This window comes from Nanorana parkeri, unplaced genomic scaffold, assembly GCF_000935625.1.
Source record: "Nanorana parkeri isolate BGI_ZX_2015 unplaced genomic scaffold, ASM93562v1 scaffold3, whole genome shotgun sequence".
Lineage (NCBI taxonomy): Eukaryota > Metazoa > Chordata > Amphibia > Anura > Dicroglossidae > Nanorana > Nanorana parkeri.
Window position 1 is genome coordinate 1085703 of NW_017306271.1, and position 21382 is coordinate 1107084.

Genomic DNA, 21382 nt, shown 5'->3' on the forward strand with positions numbered 1-21382 from the left:
TATATATATATATACAGGGCTTGAAAAATCCACTCGTCCACTCGTCTGTGACGAGAGGACGGTGGAGCCCGACGAGCAGCTTCTAGGCCCGGCCGTGGTAATTACACAGCCGGCCAGGAGCTTTACAGTCAAGCGATACCTTGTATTAGCAGCTGTCACTGCCGGTCCCGAGATCCGCTGTCCCCGGATGCAGGAAGTGATGTATATTACATCACTTCCTGCATTCAGCATCACTCTCCAGCTAGAGAATCTGATGAAGCCAATCTCTGCTTCATCAGCTTCTCTGGAGGTCCTTAGGTGACATTAGGGGTCTTTGAGACCCCTGATGTCTCCATAAAGAGGACCTGTCATGTACATTGGCTATCCCATAGGAGGCTTCTTAGCCCCCCCATGTAATAGCAAAAAAGTTGTGTGTAAAAAAAAAAAAAAGTAATACAAAAATTAAAGAATCATAAAAAAAATAAAGAAGCATTAAAATGTTTTTAAAAATAAAACATTTTTTTTAAGTCCCCGCCTCCCACATACACACAGATATGCGTCGAGTGCGCCGACGTACGAAGACGATTGCGCCTACTGTGCCGCACATGTTACATATCGCTGCAAATCATTTTAGAGCCATTAAGGCCGGGTTCACACCTGGGTGTTTTACAGCGCTGATCGACGCGCTGTAAAACGCCCAGCAAGTGAAATCCCATTATTTCCTATGGGCATGGCTCCCACCTGGGCGTGTTTCAGCGCGTCGGAACGTACACGAGCTTCTTTGGGGCGTATTTCCGTGCGTATCCATTAGGATACAGCAGGATAGCCCTCATAAACGCACGTTTGATGCACGTGTCGTGGAGAGCAAATCGGGGTAAAAACCTGTTGTTTGTTTAAATGTACTGTAACAAGGACACTCCACTATAGTCCAGGTAAGTCAAGTAAAATGCAGTTTATTAAAAGGGCAAACACAAAATAGATTGCAGCAGCAACATATTTGACAGTCTGTTATATGGCTCTGTAGCTTTCCACAGCTTCAAGACTCTCACGCTGCTCACCCCTCGTGAGCCCTCACTCTGCTCTCTCAGCAGTCTGTACCACCGGTCCTAGGGTCACCGACCTTCCTGACCTCTCCCCTCGTGGGCGCTCACTTTGCTCTCCCAGCAGTGCGTCCGACAGGTCCCTGGGGTCACCGACCTTCCTGACCTCTCCCCTCGTGTGCGTCCAGCACGCACCCGAGTTTGTCTGTGTCCGTGTGCTCCCTGCACGCACACAACTCCAACACTCCTCTGAGCACTGGGCTGGCTTCCTGATAAGGCTGCTCTCAGCCACCTGATCAGCCCAGGCTGGTCAATGGCAACACCTGGCCCCAGGACTGGAGATCTCTTCCCACCCAGAACTCTAAGAGATCTCCAGAGCTCCAGATCCCAGCTACAATTAGCTGAAAAGCCAGGTTCTTCCTTATAACATGCTTTACTTTCTGGACCCTCTCAGCCCCTTTGGCTGAGAGTCCTGGGTGCCAAAGTCGCCATACTACACCGTGGCATTGGCTTACACTGCCACATATCCCCCCCCCTTTGTTCGCATCCGGAGGAGCAGACACACCAACAAAAACTGCCTGACCATCTAACCCCTCAACATCTTTTCCCTTTTGTCTCTGGTCTTGTCAAACAGTCCGTCATCCATAAAGCGGGAACCTGACCCCACTACACTATTGGAGGTACCAAGTTGACCCAGTACAGTCTTTTTACATGTGCGTTTCCACACGTAACACTGTACTGTCATCGGGCCCTCAGCCTTCCTTCTTTTTACCCAGTCTCTGCCCAGACCGTCAAAGTCGCCATACTACACCGTGGCATTGGCTTACACTGCCACAGTACTTAACACTCAACCGGGGGTTTAAAAAAAGTTCAAGACATCTGTTCAAGAACTCTATGGACCCTGAAACTTAGGGCACACCGTTATGCTGCCACCACCCACACCTCACCATTGGTTGGTGAGGTTGCCTATCAATTTAGGAAGCCAAAAGTGAGATGCAGGGCCAGAAGTGGGCTTGAGAACATTTGGTTTTTAGGGTACCTAGAAAACATATGTACCTAGAATATATATGTAAGCATTTAGAAGTGCCTGTTTTATGTTCTCGGTAAGATTAATGGCTACACAGGCATAACAGGTTTGGTTTAAATAAACCTATGGATTTTCTATTGCTTCAGGGGATTGTGTTATAGATAGTTACTAGATCGGTTTGTTCTTCTTCTCCTTTCTATGGAAAACCCATTGTCTTGTTAAAACAGCACAGCCGGGGAAATTCACAGTGTCGTTATGTTAAAATGTATATAAATGTTGTATGTGCTACTTTGGAATTTATTTATGTGCTGCCTAGTTCCTCATATCCAGTCTCATAAAGAGAGCAATATCCAGTACTCACGGAGCTTATTCAGTAAAGCAGCATGCAATGGTTAAATGCAGCAATGTAGTTTAAAGGAGAACTCCCGTCACCCTAGGCTCAGTATACCGCGAGCTGTAGCTCGCGGTATACTGAGACGCCGCACGCCGCAGCTGAAGAAGATCCCGACAATTATGTCTGGATCCGCCCAGCTGCGTGACTGACAGCTGGCTCTGCCTATCTAGAGGCAGAGCCAGCTGTACCCGCCCCCTCCCCCGTCCGTTCCGCCAGTCAGCCCCGGCGGATCGGAGCGGGGAGGGGGGAATCCAGCCCCTCCCCTGTCACGGCAGAGAGCCGTGACAGGATCGAGAGGTGAGCGAACGCCGGTATGTGTTCACTCACCTCCCGATCTACTGAGCCGACCTGTGACAGTCTCATTGTCACAGGTCGGCTAGAACTATGAGTGGAGTGAAAAGCACTCACCTCATAGTTCTCCTTTAACATTACTTGCAATCATATCAGTGAACAGTAAAATCTGATTGGTTGCTTTGGGCCACTATGCTTTTTCAAATTATCATCATTCATTACACTCCTTTACTGAATAAGCACAAATAAGCTCATGTACCAGAGTGCAAGACTCAGAGGAGTAGGTAATTTTAGAATATTACCCAGAATAACCAGTTAGTACCTTACACTCTGTTTTCCCACCAGCAGAGTTATACAGACTGGTCCAAATGTCATTCTTTATTGCAGATAATATAAATAGCTGTTATAGGCAGCAATTCCACAGTTTTGGTCCTCCCATTTTCATGTCGTGACCCCCACAGAACAATTAATCTGGTTCTTCCTTTAAAGGCAAAATTCCAAATTCACCAATTCTTTCACTAAGTTCCACCCCTGACACCAACAAGCCATGCATACAATTCACCTTGGTCTAGAAGTGGTTCTTTCCAACCAATTGCTCCTAAGTGCGAGTAAGAAAGTTGTATCATGTCTGCAGATGCTGACACAGCAATTGAAATCAGAAAAAGAAAGTGCAGAGATCCTGAAATGTTACTGGTTATTTTTATATTGACTAGTTTTACATTTATAACATAAAGTTTGTGCATAACTCTGCCATCTGTCCCAAATTTCAAAGGGCAACTGCAGGTTTTGAAGGTATGTCAGCTGACATTTGTGTCTCAGTGAATATCTGATCAGCAAAATGAACCATCTGTACATTGCACATGAGTTGTTCTGTATATTGAATGCCATTGTCATTATATGCTTTTATTCTCTGGTATTTATGCTGTATTATTGAATAAAAAAGCAATCTCTGGGAGGGGATGTGTACATACATTATCTATGTGTACTTACCGGTAGATAAAGAAGTTGGAGGGTCATGATGGATGGCATAGCTAAACTCCTTTTGGGCCTACAATGCAAAATGCAAACCAATACCCCACTGCATCAATTTGTTTTTAAATTATACTAGCTTTACCTAAATACTTCACAATCACAATGTATGACAAAACTGTGAGAATGAAAGTCCATTATAGCTAGTAAAAATATCCTGATAATTCTTACCTTGACACCATGGGATTAAGGTAGCAAGCATCAGAGCCAAAATTGTGCCTTTCTGGAGATATGGGCCCAGTATTGGTTGCTACCTCTGCTGCCGCCCATGAAGGGCCTTTAAGTCCTTCTTTACACTGAGCAAGAGTTATTATTATTTTTTTTTATCTGCACACTCAACCCCCAGCCTGGAGGACCATGAGACTAATTTTTGTCTGGTTCATCACCACTGTTATGCTTCTAATAAAACAGGAACACATAACTTGTTTCTTGAAGCTCCAGATGGCCAGTCATGCAGTAAATGCTTCTACTATACTTTGACATTGTTTAGTTTCAGTTTTAAAACAAAAGCCTACAGAAAATCTAGGGTTGTAGAGTCCTGGCTCACTGAGACACATTGAGATTTGGTCTAGTATAGTATTATCTCTCTAACATGCCAATGTAGAACCTTTGGTTCAATATTTAGAAATATACTTGTACTCTGTTGCATATGTCCATTTCTCTAAAAAAATAAGAGTTTAGAGGAAAGAAGTGCTTGTTGATTAATTCATTTTCAGGATCAGCTGTAATTTAATTGCAGGGGTGGTGAGCCAAAGCTCCCAACTTATCCTGCTGGCTCCACCACATGCTCAGGTGCCATAATTTTGACCTTAGGCCTAGCCAGGTGTTTTACTTATGCATAGAAGGCCTCCTGTGGTTTAAGGCCCGGTTCCTGGGAAGGTCACGTCCAGAACTTGAGGCCGTGCTGCACAGGGGCCCGGGTGGTGGGGCCATTGTGCCATCACCGAACCATCATACTTCTGCCAAAAACTGGCTGCTACAATGTAGCTATCCCAGGTATAGGCCACTCGCCAATCAAAGGACGACAATAAATCCATAATTCTGTTTGAACTTAACCTCTCTTTACTTACGATACGATTAGAAAAAACAGTCTAATTTAATTAAGGTAACATGGTCATATCGACTTCCCAATTTATGCTCATAGGAGGGAGTGTTCTCAATAGATTTTCCACCTGTACCGGCTAGATTTAGCGGCATCCCCCAAAGGGGAACACCGCAAAACATCAATACTGCTTTTTCTAGCTGTGGCCCTGTATTCCTACAAGGGCTCTCTGTGTCACAGTTCAGCTGCAGACTTGCAGCTTGGCTGTTACTTGTAGTTCTACAAGTATATGAAGACCTTTACCCCTGTTTCTGCAGACATGAGGCCTGTGCTGTTGCTTGTAGCTCTCCAGGCATGTGCTCTGTACCTGACTCGCTCTTGCACCAGTCTGGCAGCTTTAGGCATCGGTCGACCTCTCCTGCTGTTTCTTCTGCAGCTTCTCGGCCAATCAGTGCGGCCTGCTTGTGGCCAATTCTGTGGATCCTCCCTTTTGCTGTCTCTATTTATACCCAGGACAGCGCACGGCATGCTGCCTGGGCAACGCTTTCCAAGCTAGATGCCGAGTTGTGGTTTTGTCCATACACCCTCCATATTTATACAATAAATTCTTTTTTCACTTTTGTATACTTTGGGTCTGTCCGGATTTATTTAGTAACCGCCTTTTTGATGCGCTATTCTCTATAGCGAATCAAATCCATTTTTTGTAGATGCCGAGCCCCCTGGTTGTGAATGAACCAGAATTCCTGTGTCCTGACCTTTGGCTTGTCCCTGGAAATCCTTGTCTTCAGTCTGCCCTGAACTTTGACTTGTCCCAGGAAATCCCAGTCTTCAGTCAGTCCCTATCCTTTGGACATTCCCTGGAAATCCCAGTCTTCAGTCTGTCCCTATCCTTTGGATTGTCCCTGGAAGTTCTGGTCATCTGTCTGTCCCTGACCTTTGTTTTGTCCGTTGCATGTGTGTCTGCAACCTGTCCACAACTCTGGCCTTCTCTACTATTCTTGGCTGTTAGGTGAGTTGGGTGACCTATATATTGTGACCAGGGGTCAGCATGCAGCCAGTCCATCTCCACCATCAGGAGCTCTGGTCAACACCGTCTGGCCCTTAGATTCCACATCATGGGGGACCCCATGCCACCTACCTAGCATTGCCTAGTACCTTAATCTACCAGCCTATTCTGTCTTCCACTGCCTCATTCAGTTCCCCTGCTCTGTTCCGTGTTAGTACTCCAGCTCAAGGAGTCTTCAGCCTACACCTCTTGGACCCTTTTCTCTAAGTGTCCCGGCCAGTGTAGAAGATAGGGTCCACATACCTGATTTTAGTTTATACCCGTGACCCCTGATCCGTGACACTCCGCTTTCTGCACCAATGTTACAAACCTAGAGAATACTTCTCCCCTGCTACCTATACCCTCTAGTTAGGCAGAAAGTGAGCCCTGGAGGAAAACCAAGAGTACTACACCTAAACAACAATAACAGGTCCTTGCAAAGTAACTCTGATTAGCAATTGAAAATAGTTCAAAATAGTACTAATTTTTATAAGTGTGTCTTTTTAAAGCAGATCTATTGTCAAGAAATCCATGTTTAAATAATTCTATATCAGAGCCATAAAGGTTCCTGCACATACATTTATTATTTCTTGGAAAACCTGTGCTTACCCTGGGTGCTCCCTGAATCTGGGACATTCACTAGATCAGAATCTAGATTGTTTGATGTGCTGACCACCCCCAACTGTTCCATGATCGCCATCTGACAGGAAGCTGTTTTAGCCATGTGTACAGCACCCTAGAGCCTCATTCACACACAACGCAAGCAAAATTGTATATTGCGTATATGCACGTATATCCCAGAATGCATCACTCGTAATGGAATTTTTAATGTGCTGTACGCGCGTATAAGCACGTATATTCGCGTAACCACGCGTATGTGCGCGTAAATACGCAGACATGCGCTGCCCAGATGCATCTCTGTTCCATTCTGTTTTTGCGCATTTATACGCTACGCAAATATGCGGCTCCATACGCGGCTATGTGTATGGAGCCATTTATTTGCATTTGTTGCATATGATACAATACGCACGTACGCGCGTATATGCGCGGCAGTGTGAATGAGGCCTTAGTCTGGACACATCTGCTGCACTACCTTGGTCATTTGCTACATCATATAGCAATGGAGACGTGGCTGAAAAGCTCTGCACATTGCAGAAAGACTGCATACAGTACATGGTCTCTCGTCTCATTATGTTTCATTATTAGGACTCATTCACACTACCGCGCGTACGTGCGTAAAGTACCATGTGCAACATATGCAAATAAATGGCTCCATACACATACAAAAACAGAATGGAAGCGAGATGCGTCCGGGCAGCGTATTACTGCATATTTTACGTGCATGCGTATGTTTGCGCGTGTATATGCGCGTACATGCGTACAGTTCAATAGAATTTGCATTAGGAATGATGCATTCTGGAAATGCAAATAGTGCACGCATATATGCACATACGCGCATAGACGCTCATCTATACGCGCATAGACGCGTATATATACGCAATATACAATTTTGCTTGCGTTGTGTGTGAATGAGGCCTTTAAGTGCAGGTTTGAGAGAACAAAGGAGACTTCCTATTCCGACGAAGTGATGATGATAAAATTATTAAAGTGAAACTAAACTCACGAATTAAACCTTAAAAATGCATTCAAGTACCTTAACTATTAACAAAAATGTATTTTATGTGTGTATCACTCATCTGTAGATCCTCAAATCATCTCTGAATTGGTGCTAATGAGATTGTAGTCCACACAGGAGTGAGCTTGGAGCGGTGGCTACTTTACAATACACACAGGGAACATTGGGAACAAAAGTAGCCCCCCTCCAGAAGGAAGGACCGTGTCAGCACCAATTCAGAGATGATTTGAGGATCTACAGCTGGGTAATACACAAATAAGATAAATTTTTTATAATATTTATTGGACTTGAATGCATTTTTAGGATTTAACTCCTGAGCTTAGTGTCACTTTAAATAAATGAAAGGTATGAAAAAGAAGCTTCACAAGGAAACAATACTTCTAGGATAATGTATAAAATAAAAAATGTGTTCTTTCTAACAAGTTCCCTATTATAACATGGAAAAGAGGAAACAGGAAATATTTCTTGGTAGGGTGATGGGGAATGTTACAGAAGTTGCAGATGATTATAGAAGAGAATACACTATGAAGATAGTTTATGGTCAGGATTTACATAATGTAATAAAATAGGCTATTAATATGAAAGACACGGAGCTGCCACAGAGCATTTTAATGTGCTTCCTGAGTAAATTATAGGTGATATATTTTAGCTGTCATTGTTCTCTTCTTCCCAATAGCTGAAAGCAGAAAGTCTACAGGACAGGTGAAGGTAATATATTGGAGCAGCAGTGCTGGAGGCAACAAAACTCAGAGTCAGATTGAAAAGTAAAGCAATTGGGATCAAAATTGATAGAGAAAACAGCAAACCTAGATAATCACAACAGGTAAAATGAGTATCTTACTAGGAAAATAGATATTCTTGCACACCACTTTCAAGGATATGTGTCTGGTGGCAATTAACCGTTCACTGTCCATTTATGGCAGGGGTATCCAAACTTCGGCCATCGGGCTGTGGTGAGACTACAAATCCCATAAGGTATTGCAAAACTCTAACAGCAAGAGGCATGACTTCTAGATGCATGTAAAGATTTGTAGTTTCACTAGGGCTGGGGGTCAAAGTTTGATTACCCCTGATTTATGGTAACGCCATCACATGTTTAATTTAACATTCAACAGGCTCATTTCACTACAGTCGATTAGCTTTTTTAAAGAATGTGTCAAGCTAAAACATTTTGGTAAAATTGGGAACAGTTAAGACCCCTGTCAGGTTTTATTTATTTATGTATTTGCTGTGTAGATCCAGTTGGGGAGATTTTTATGTATTTCCTGTTCCAGAGGCAGAACAGGAAGTATGAATGCCCTTTTAGACAGCTGTCACTGGAATGGATGTCTCCATTTATCTCTTAAAGGAGAACTATGGGGTCAGTGTTTTTCCCCATAGTTCTCCTTAGGGTAACGGGAGGACACAAACTAGCATCCTCCCGTTACCCTAAGCTCAGTATACCGCGAGCTACAGCTCCCTATATACTGAGACGGCGCAGCCGGAGCGGATCCCGACATCAACGTAGAGATCCACCCAGCTGCGTGAGTGACAGCTGGCTCTGCCTATCTAGAGGCAGAGCCAGCTGTACCCGCCCCCTCCCCCGTCCATTCCGCCAGTCAGCGCTGGCAGATCGGAGCGGGGAAAGGGGAATCCAGCCCCTCCCCCTGTCACGGCAGAGAGCCGTGACAAGATCGAGAGGTGAGCGAACCTGGTATGTGTTCGCTCACCTCCCGATCTACTGAGCCGACCTGTAACAGTCTCATTGTCACAGGTCGGCTAGAACTATGAGGTGAGTGGAAATCACTCATCTCATAGTTCTCCTTTAATTCATTTAGGTCAGAAAGTATTATTTTATCACCACCTCTAACAGATCATTTCCTTCTCTTCTCAACATACTGTATATCTCAATAAACTACATGACTTTGTTCATACTAGGCATCGGTGTATGGGGGCACATTATTTGGGGATATACATACAGTATGATGAGGTGGCAGTGTCTAGGGGTAAATACAGAGGCATATCTACAACAAATTGCGCCCCTGGCATCCCACCCAGCTCCTGGCAACCAGTAACGTCACTGGCCAGAGCATACCAGGTTACTAAGAGCTCGACAGGGAGGTGTGTAAGGGCCATACACATCTCCCCGCCCAGCTTTTTGCAACCTGGGACAATCTGGCCAGCGTCCCACCCTCATAAACATCTCCCCTCCCCCTCTAGTTGCTAAGAGCTGGGTGGGAAGATGTGTATGGCCCTTACACATCTCCCCACCCAGCTCTTAGCAACCTGAGAGGCTCTGGCCAGTGTCCTGCCCAGTGACGTCACTGGTTGCCAGTAGCTTGGAGGGACACCGGCCAGAGCATCCCTGGTTGTTAAGAGACCCGAGCGGGGAGTGACAAAAAGTAATATGTCTCCATGGGTTAGCGAACTTTTGCTGACCCACAGAGTGGCGCTCCCCTTCAAGTGGCGCTCAGGGCATGTGCCATATGTGCCATACCCTGGATATGCCACTGGGTATATATATATTACTTTGTAGTCATATATGTTTAAAATGTATGTAAACAATAATGGTGAACTTTTATTGGCACCCTTTTGGTCTGTTAAAAATACCAGTGAAAACATTTTGTTAAATCTGTTCAATGAGTGTCAGAGATACCTTTTGATTCTGCTTTCTGGGCATTCTGCAGTGTTTTCGCAAGCAGTGTTATCAGCCCTTCCAGTTCAGGTGTTATAAGTTTTTACTACGGCATGTCTAGTCTGTAAAACAGTTTCCTTTTTTTTTAAATTGTTATCAATTAAAATTGAATTGTAAATGTATAATCTGCAATATTATTGCTAGATTAAATTTGCATTACTGCTGGCTCATAACACTTTTAGTGCCGCCTCCTGGATTTTAGGAATATTTTCCAGACCTGTTTAATTTTTTTTTGGGTAGCAGTAAAGAATATTTGGGAAGTTTCCTCTTGAACAAGGCAGCTCCTCCACTGCTAAGTGCAGCTAAACTGGTTTAAACTGAGGTTCCATGATGCATTCAGTAATTTGCTGTTTTAAAAGTGTATCTTAGCCCAAAAATCAAAATGTAATGTCTGGCAATGTATAAGTCCTTAGATGTGGTGGCTGCATTAGTTTTCGTTTTCTTTTGTTTTTCCTTTATTTTCTCCAGGTGGTCCTGTGAATAACACACTTCCTGTTCACTCCTCCACTGTATCTGTGGAAGGAGCCATGACTGCCACACAGGCTGGACTTCAAACATGGCTGCCTTTGATTATCTCTTTTCAATGTGGGATGATGGCATTAGTAATTTATACAAAAAAGACATTGTGTTTTAATGCTTTTAGGCCAGCTCACATAAAGTGACAAGGGCACTGTATTTCTGGCAAGATCTACATGTATTGTTTTACTTTCAGAAAATGTTTTAGCCTGAAAAAGTAATGCAGCCACCACATCTAAGCACTCTTGAGCTGCAATATTTAATTTTTGTTCTTGGGTTTAGTTATCCTTTAATCAATTGGCATGTGTTGATTGGTTACATGTAGCCACTTCAGAAGGTCTGCATTTTAAACTCTTTAAAATCCTCCCATCATCAGTAAGGCCTCATTCACATGTGCATTAAGAATTTATAAAGAATGAATATTGATTAATGCCCCTATGGCATTAACCCATGATTGGCAGGGGTTCAAGACATTTTTAAAGGAGACTATGGGGTCAGTGTTTTTCCCCATAGTTCTCCTTAGGGTAACGGGAGGACACAAACTAGCGTCCTCCCGTTACCCATTTAAAGCAGCATAAAAAAAAGCCTGCCCAATGCCGTTTCAAGTATTGGTTTCTTGTTATTTTTAAACACTGGCAGAGGTCCTGGTTGGCACTGGTAATGATTGGCACTGGTAAATGCTGTCACAAGTACTGGCTAGCACTGGTACAGGATGGCATATGTGTCTGGTACTGGCACACTCTGGCTGGCAAAGCTGGCAGTGTGCCATACAAGAAGTGGGAGCTGGAGTTGTTTTTTTCCTCCCACTTTTTTAAACAACATGAATGGAAGTGGTTGCCATATGGCATTCCACATGTGCATCATTATTAGGCAGTAGGGAAGCTTTAAAAAGGCTTCTCTACTGCCTGATTTTACCACATATGTGAACTAGGTTTAAGGCTTCGTTCAGATGGGCTACAGTCTCCACCGCCCTCTAAAAAGCAGTCTGCAGTGGATTGCTTTTCAAAGGGCAGTGAAGGAGCGGCTGCCCACTGTTTAGGAGGCAATACTTCCACCTCCTGAATTCAGTTTAGGAGTTTTTATTTAATTCCAATGGGATTGTCTATGGAAGTATGCACAGCAACCACGTACCCACATGGTTGCGGCGCAGTCCCATTCATTTCAAGTAGCACTACTTTCAAACGTGACATGCTGTATATTTTTTTGCCGCAAAGCATTACACCAGCAGCAACGTCTACAGCACTGACATTGCAGCACTGCGGCTGCACAAAAAAACCCGCATACCAACCCCACAGTTTTACTGCCCCCTCACTGCCGCATGGACAAGGCCTAACTGATAAGATCTCTTGCTTCAGTCTTAAGTTTACCAACATAAGCACTCTCATGTGCTAAAACCTATCAAGAGTCCTTGTGTAAGCAACATGTAAGGTAGCTTGGAGTTACGCAATTCTCCTTGTGCAAACGGCATGTAAGGTAACTTGGAGTTAGGTGATTCTCCTTGTGCAAGCAACATGTAAGGTAGCTTAGAGTTTTGTGATTTTTCCAATGCAGATTGGAGATCAATGCTGTAAAATAAAATAGAGATGTCTGACTTGAGCTAAACCATGTATGTTTCTTCTCTTTCAGTACATGTCATGCCTGGGAAATAAAGTAGCACAAGCAAAATTTGAGTCAAAAGTGCCAGCATTTTACTACAAGCCAGCTGCTTCTGACTGCCAGTAAGTAACACTAAGTCCTTTTCGTTTCCACTCTGTAAAGAGTGCATACATGTATTTGTACAATCCCAATTCCAAAATAGTTGGGACACTGTGTACAATTTTCATAAAAACAGAATGCAATGATTTGCAAATCTTAAATCTTCCCTGAAAAATATGTTGTCTGGATGGGAGCCTATGCTGCTCTAAAACCTGGATATGTCTTTCAGCATTGATGGTGCCTTTCCAGATCTGCAAGCTATTCCATACACACTAATGCACCTCCATACTGTCAGAGATGCAGGCTTTTGAACTGAGCACTAATTACAAACCGGAAGGTCTTTCTCCTCTTTAGTCCAGAGGATTCGGCGCCCATGGTTGCCAAAAAGAATGTTACATTTCGATTTGTCTGACCACAGAACCGTTTTCCACTTTTCCACAGACCATTTTAAATGAGCTTTGGCCCAGAGAAGATGGCTGTGTTTCTGGATCATTTATGGCTTCTTCTTTGCATGACAGAGCTTTAACTTGCATTTTTGGATAGTACGGCAAACTGTGTTCATAGGCAATGATTTCTGGAAGTATTCCTGAGCCCATGCAGGGATGTCAATCACAGAATCATGCCTGTTTTTAATGCAGTGCTGTCTGAGGTCCGGTAAAGATCACGGGCATCCAATATTGTGTTTCGGCCTTGTCCCTTGTGCACAGAGATTTCTCCAGATTCTATGAATCTTTTGATGATATTATGTACTGTAGATGATGATATATTTAAAGTCTTTGCAATTTTAAGTTGAGGAATATTATTCTGAAATTGTTGGACAATTTTTAGATGCAGCTTTTCATAGATTAGTGAACCTCGGCCCATCTTTACTTCTGAGACACTCTGACTTACTAAGATGCTCTTTTTATACCCAATCATATTACTGACTTGTTGCTAATTAAACTAATTAGTTGCAAAATGTTCTTCCAGCCACCCCAAGCACTTAAGTTGCCAGCTTTTTGTTGCCTTGTTCCAACTTTTTTGAGACGTGTTGCTGCCATCAATTTCAAAATGACCTTATTTTTTTCTTAAAATGATACAGTTTAAACCTTTTATAATGTTTTCTATTTTCTATTGTGAATAAAATATGGGTTTATGAGATTTGCAAATCATTGCATTCTGTTTTTATGTAGATTGTACATAGCGTCCCAACTTTTTGGGAATTGGGGTTGTACTTAGTAAAGGGGTTAGAATATTTGTGCTCTCAGTTGAAGCTACCAAGGATGTGGATAAAGGTGTCAGTTTATAGTAACAGTGACCTGCAAGTACGTTCCAATATTATTGCAGGTTGAGTGGTCTCCCCTCCATCATTATACATGCAGTATGCCTCATTGGCACTCTTTGATGTATTGTAAAAGCAATTGTGAAGGTGGTGCTTCTATGATCTTTGCAGAACATAGGTTTATTTGCAGTCTATCCACCTCAGTCCCAGAGGTCATGAGGGAGAATATATGGGGGACATTTATCAAGCAAAATAGCTACACAGTTAGACACAAAAGAGATTCGCTCTCACTTAGCAAGGTCTCTGCAACAAGTTTTCAGTGTATTTGCGACTTGTGTGTCGGAATTCCGGGGCAGCCAACTGCAGCAGATTTGTAAGATCTGCCACAGATTGCTTACTGAAGATGAGATGGATTTTCACTCTAAACAGACACATAGTTAAGAAGTGGTCAGGCCCAGGTTTCAGTCAGTCGAAGTGCAACTTTACAGTAGCCAGAGGAGGAATTTGTGACTCAATCTTTTTTTTTTTGTGACTCAAGACTTTAATCCATCTCATGACATCTTGTGTTTAGCATTGCTTTGCGGTGGGACAGAAATGAGAAATACCCCCCCAAATATTTTGGGGGGGGGGGTGCATGGAAGCACACTTTATACCAAACCCACTTATAGTACGACCCCTGCCCCAGGTGCTACGGCATCCTACCTGAATCCAAACACCTAATGACATGTAATTAGCCACCCAAAATTGGCCCAGAATGTGTTTGTTTGTACAACTATGTTTGGAACAAAAGGCTGGAGCAGGATCTGTTAAAAAGAGCTGTGTGTATGTGTTGGTTAGTTCTGAGTAAATAAATACCTATTGTAATAGATAATAAATAACGAATGTAATAAATAATTAAATAACGTTCAAAATGCTGTTTGATGTCGTGTGATTGTGATAGATCTGCCTTTTAAAATCCCCAGGAGTGAGCCAGATTTTCTTCACAGCATGACCCTTAACAACCTTTCCCATGTAGCAGAGATATAATGTTCATAGATGGAGTGGTGCATTACAGCATCTTATTGTATTTTCACAAACTCAATGATCCATAGCTGTTGTGGAAAAGCTTGTGTGTAGATAGAACAGCATCGATGATGTGTCTAACGCACGAACCTGCACGCTGAATTATGTGTCCTCTGTGCTCAATTGCAGAGTGCTCCGGGAGCAGTGGATCCGGGCCAAGTACGAGAGAAAAGAGTTCATCTACATCGAGAAGCAGGAACCTTATTCTGCAGGTATGGACAGGAATATAAGGCACATTAGATGAATCCTCAGTTGCCTAGAGTGTAATTTAACCTGAGCTTGACACCAGTCTTATTGACTTATTGATTCTTATTGGATGAAAAAAAAAATAAGCTGATGTCTACCCAAAACTTTATTACAGCCTAACTCCAGATATTTTTTTATCTTTTAGTTTTTTATATAGCAAAAGTATTGGAATTTGTGTTTTCTTTCTGTTTAAGTCAGGGCAAATTCCAGGAGGCAGGTAGCCAATGCTCCATAAAAATTACAGCTGGCACCCAACTTTTGAGGTTTTCTCTAGTCGATGTCAATGAAAATGGCTCCTAAAAAAATCATGCTGGCTCCTGGATTGGGCAACAAACTGGCTACGGGTTTTCATATCTATTTGTCCACCCCTGTTTATGTCCCATTTATTGAGCTTTTCTCTCAATTTCTATACTGCCACCCGCCACTTTCTATAGTGCCCGAGACCCATCACTTGTCACAGACAGAAAGTAAAGGGGGAAAAAAAAATTTGGTTTGACCTGGGCTTTAACCCTGGATGCTCAAAACAAGATTTTCATTCCTCGCTAGGCCTTTATGGCTTTCAGAAACTCCAGCTTCTCCCCTGTCTCAGCTCTTCCTCAGCTGTGCCAGGCTCTAGCGTGCAGAACTGATATCTTCATATACGTCTATAGAGAATCCATTAGATAGTAGCTGACATGGAAGCTCTGAAGTATGTAGTAAGGTCTTAAGAGGTTATCATAGTAAGGTCTTGTCCATACAAATCAAGCATTTTGTGTATATTTCTGCTTGTTTCTTCAGAACTGTTTATGTTCTGATGCTCACACTGTAGCAAGGAACAACTGCCAGAGCAAATTAGTGATAATATGAACGGTCCACCCTCTTTCACCAGGTTTGTCTTCTCTGGTTCCAAGAGGAGCCAGCTCTGGACCTGCATGGTTTTCATAAATCAAGCACATGTGTCTATGTGCTTGATTTATGAAAACCATGCAAGGGAAGAATTTTCTTCTTTCATGTTGCATCCAATCAACTGTAACTTTTACAGACTAGGCTTAAAATAAAATTAGCAGGTGAATTGGTTGTTATAAGCGACAAGAAATGTTTCCTTTAGTGTACTTTTATTGCATCAGCCCCTGGTTTTTAATGGTTGCTGTTCTGCTTTGTATTGGCCCTGCCTGTTGGTGTTTAAATTATAATTCAGTTTTGTGATTACCTGTACATGTGAAAATAAAAGGCGCAATAATTTACCTAAATACATCAAAATTTTATCAGGGCGATGATATTTTGTATCGTTAACCCTGCCTACAGGTGTGATTACTATGAGAAATGTGGAGTATTATTTGCTATACAACCATTGTAGCTTGCAACGTCCTTACTTTTTAGACAAAAGGGGAAAATTTTCTTTCTCATTATTATTACTTCTTTTTTGCGGTTACTATTTATGTGCAGGAAGATTGACATAACAAATTAGTTGTTTATTATTTGCAAATAGTTTTTTTTACCCTACCTCTGTACCCCATTTCAGCTTGGAGAAAGGAGTCTGGAGTTCAGCTTTAAAGCCTTATCCTTATTTTTTTTTTAGCCTAGACTCTTGTTTAAAAGCCTTGGGCACATGCTGTGGAATAAGCCAGCTGTACTGCTGTGTACAGTACAGAAAAAGAGAATGTGTGTAACCCCCGGTTCCCAGCAAAACATTTTCCCTTTGTATGTGAGGACCTTTTTTAATTCTATTGGCATAATTGCTAAAGTGGACAGGACTGAATGTGCTGTGATAATAATTCATCTAATATAATAAATAATTATAATGGTAAGGATGTGACATTGTAAAACTTTCTATTTAGTTAATTGTGTCTGGCCATGAAACACCCCTGCGAGAGTCCAGAAGCATACTTCCCGAGAATTAGTGGCTTTGCAAAAGTTAATAAGTCTTATGTATGCAAAAGCAGTTATCCACTTAAGAAGTCGATCCCTTTGTTCTTTGTTCCTCACAAACTGTACGTTTGACCAGTACAATGCACAGATCTGTTCGAACAAACTGATCTTTTGGCTCCTACATATGTCCTTCTTGCCAATAGGTGTGATTCAAAGTGTTAAGGTGAACAATAAATGCACAGTATTTCTGAAAGCCTCAGACTGTTGTTTTAAAGAGGACCTACTGTTTTTTCTAAAAAGCCTAATACTCAGTGTGTTATGTATTTAAAATGCACACCAAAGCTTTGATGCCAACTCTGATTGGGAATGAATTTGAAACCATTGGTGCTTTGAAGGGAGGCATGAGTGAAAGTTAAATACATGTTGCTTAGGCTGATCATACTACAGTGAAGCTGAATAATTTAAGCCTCACTTCCCACCTCTGGCATTTGGAAGATTGTCAGCAAAAGTTGTCCATATTTGCACACAGTATGCAAGGTTTCACAACCCCTTTAGGGATAAGCCATATGCAACTTTGCCTACTTGCTTAAAGAGTATCTCCATCTTTCTGACCTTGTTTCATGTTACACCCATATTCAAGGTGTATCATGAAACATGGTTGAATCCACAGCCAACCCTTCCCTCAAACAGCCCCCCCTCTTAAATGAACAATGGGATTCTTCTCCCCACAGCATCGAGACATCTTTTGATAGATCTGGGAATGGAGAGAATACAAGTCTTGTATGAAAGGCTCACAGTTCTCAGTGGTGTACATGCACACTTGTAGACCATTGACACTTCCTCCTGCCTGCATAGGTGCTTATCCTTCAGGAGAGATGAGAAGTCAACCAACCCAATTAGAAACCACTATTAAATAGACAACCACTGACTTAAAACTCTCAAAACTTAGTATAAATGATCAAAATATGTTATTAGTACAAAATTACAAAACGCTGGGAGTATATGGACCTTGTCATCCCACAGGGACACGGTGTTCACACATATACTAAAATACCCCACTTCTATAAAAACACTATCCACCGAAGATCTCATCCTGCTGCCTTTAAGACTGGCCTCTTTCCCCTTCTGTTTCGGTGGTTGGAAGCCTACTGATGCCATCATATCTAATGTGGGGCCCATAGTTGTTCCATAGACGTGAGTATGCATCCGGAGTGGAGGGAAAAGAAGTGAGCTCCGACTTCTGGGGGAGCAGTAATTGGGTAGGTAAAACTGCTTTAAAGAATTCCCCTAGACAAATGTGAGGGGTTAACCCTTGCAATGTAGGGATAGTCCCACTGCAAGGGGAGGGGTTTCTGCATCCAGGGATAGGCTTTAAAAGCTATTAAAATTGACAAACAAAACAGATCAATAAAATGCATTTCCATTTTTATTTTATTTTATTTCAGTTATACATAATTTGCTCGTTAATTTTGTGCTTATTTTGCATTATCATACATAGACATTCATATGTATTCCTGTTCCAAGATAACCCTGCAGTCTAATGTTCCTACCATAGCTATACACACACATGCTAGGAACAATTTGATAGAAGCTGAATAACTAACCAATGACATTTCAAATAAGTAGGGTTCCAGGTGGGATTTGAGCCTGACAATCGAATTTCGAGACAAGAGTGCAAATCACTTATCACCATGTTCCCTGTAAAACATAATTTTCAGGTTCACAGTAACTAAGACAGAGGGTGACCTAAAACTGCACTAAATGGTAAAAGCGAGAGACGGCAGTGGTACAATAACATTAATTTGACAAAATAATCTTCAGTCACAGACGCTGTAACCTTTTTTCCTTAGAGCCATTCACCTTGGCTTATGAAATCAGTCAAGCAAACACTTTTATTCTATTACAAGCTGAAGGTTAGGGGGGAAAAAAGGATAAAGAGAGAGAAGTAAAGAAATCCGCTGATCTGGCGCTTCACAAACATTTTAAAATTCCATTTTGCTGGGAATAGATGTAGTGTTGTAGAGCAGCCCAATTATCCTGTCAGGGTTACATGCAAATGATCTTTATCTCACCTTCACTAAGCTGGATAGCACGCACAGAACTTCATAGGGAGCTATTTGTGCTTCACTTGTGCCAGGAAAACAAGAAAATAAACAAGCTAGTTCTAAAGGGATGGCAAGCTTGTGGTTTTGCATCTTTTGGGGAGCTACAAGTAACAGCAGGACCAGCTTTTTGGGTATACTGCTTTACCAAGTGTAATTTTAAATATATAATCATACAAGATGGTTATAGGGTGTATTTTTATAATATATGATATTTGAAACTTTTAAATATCTATATTTGTTAAAATAAAACTACAGTTTAAAAAAAAGGTTTAAAATACAAAGTCCAGAACTATACTAAGCAATACTCACTTCCAGTATGGAGCTGCTCCTTGCAGAAAACCATCTCCACCACTAGATGTTGCCAGTGGCTTTGCTTAAATGGAGGCCAGCATCATTATGCCCACTTCCTCTAAGCCCAGGCTGTCATAAATCTCCACGGGGCGCATCATAACACCAGCCTGGGCTCAGAGTACTACTGCACTGGATGGCACTCACGTATCATCACATCAGTACTGTTCAGTGCAAGAATTAGAATATCTACCTCTATTGCCGAAGGAGAAGAGCAACCCCTTCAATGGATTTTTATGATAAAAGTGCTGGTGAGAGAATGAAATGAAAATGCATTTAGACAGAAACGGAAACAATGTGTCTAATATGTTATAAAATCAACCAGTGTATGTCCATGTTAAGTTTTGTTATTAATTTGATTATCTAGGTTTCATTTTTTCTTACTTGTGATGCGGAAGAGGCTTTACTCTCCAGCCACTGGACTTTCACCTTGCAGTTAAAGTGACATTGAAGGCAGAATCCCCCCCAATGCTGCTTTAGGGCTTACCTTATGTAATGCCTCATGATCTGAACAGCTTCTTCCTTCCACATTTGTAAACAGTCCCTCCAGCGCTGGTGCCGGTTTTTGATCCAGCGCAGAGTCCTCATGTCCACAGAGTATTCCATTGTGCACACGCTCTCGGCTGCGTGGTTGCGTTAATTCAGTGTCATTGTCGCTCTCCTCCCCTCTGCTGATCTGGACTGCGCATGCACCTGCCCACACTTCCCCCTTCACAGCGTTAAGAAGCTTGGACTTCTGCAGCGGAAGCAACACTTTTTAAATATTTGGGCATATATTTACTGCTTACTATTAGTAGATATATGCCAAAAATAAGAGAGTTTAATGACACTTTCATCTCTTAAAAAAATTCCCAGCATACATACCTAAATTATATTCTAAATTCTTCTGGTTTTTCATGTGAAAAGCAGGGTCTCTCCTCCTCACCTACAGCATTGCCTGTAGGTGGTCCACAGTGCGGCATAGAAAAGCGCTCATGTTGTGATGTCTGAGCACTGCTCCATATTAGCCCAGGCGGTGTGCTCTACGGTATGTTGGCCCAGAATACCTGATGATGCACCCCTAGGTGTGTGTCCATTTCAGCCTTGGCTCACAAAAGGCAGGTTGAATGATACCTGACCTTCTTCAGCCCAGAAGAGGACCAGCTGCCAGCAGGGTGGAGGTTATGAAGGGCAGCGCTGAAACGTGGAGAAGGCGAAGGGCTTTATTGCTCAAGATGGGGTTGACCTTTTAGTTCAACACACATCAAGTTTGCCTTTAAAATGAAGCTTGTATTGGCTGACAGGCTGTTCGCTGGTTGTCATTCATCCAGTGTCCTCAGTATTTTGAATCATTGGCTGTGCACAGTATTAGGGCTGCAACAACTAATCGACATAATCGATTATTGAAAAAGTTGTCAACTTTTTCAATAATCGATTAATCGGCTTCCGATCAGTTGGCCCTGTTCACAGCTCCACACACGCTGCGCGCCGCACCTCCTCCCCACCTCACGCTCGCCCCTACCAGACCCGCCCGCATCCACGCTCTTTACGCCGCACCTCCTCCCCGCCTCACATTCACCGCCCGCCCACATCCACGATCGGCACAGGGACACGGGGAGATGTAGTAAGGAGGAGCAGGTGTGGGGGATGACAGCAGCCGACAGCCAACTCCAAGCTTGCTACTGTGATGGAGTGCAATCTCAATACAAACTAGTAGTCCATCACTGGAGCCATTTTTTAAAATGTATTTTAGTGTTTATCCGATTAATCGAACGTAATAATCGGCTAACTAATCGATTTTGAAAATAATCGTTAGCTGCAGCTCTACACAGTATACTCGGATTGTACATTGATGCTACATTTATTCCAGGTCATGTCAATTTATTTCGCCAATACGAAGAGTCACATATGATGTTGATGACTCTGGTGTGCCCATATATTTCTATATATTGTTTTATGGGGAAGATCCCGGGGTGTTACAATTAGAACATTATTGTGCATTTAATAAAGTGCGTTTCACTATTGAATTAAAAACACTGGACAACAACTCTTTTCAAAAGTGTTCCTTCCTGAAAAGCTTGTGGTGATTCAAGGTAAACACAAATATAATTTCAGAATGACTGTATCACGTAGATATGTTGAGAAATATGAAATTAGCTTTTAAC

General features: G+C 42.3%; 1 protein-coding gene across 1 annotated transcript in view; it reads left to right on the top strand.

The window, feature by feature from the left end:
• ADAP1 (ArfGAP with dual PH domains 1) overlaps nucleotides 1–21382 on the top strand; it is a 181062-nt gene that overhangs the window by 72912 nt on the left and 86768 nt on the right. The window contains exons 3-4 of the mRNA XM_018568271.1: nucleotides 12300–12391; nucleotides 14821–14903. Of these exons, the coding sequence (XP_018423773.1) occupies nucleotides 12300–12391; nucleotides 14821–14903 (175 nt within the window). The remainder of the gene's footprint in view (nucleotides 1–12299; nucleotides 12392–14820; nucleotides 14904–21382) is intronic.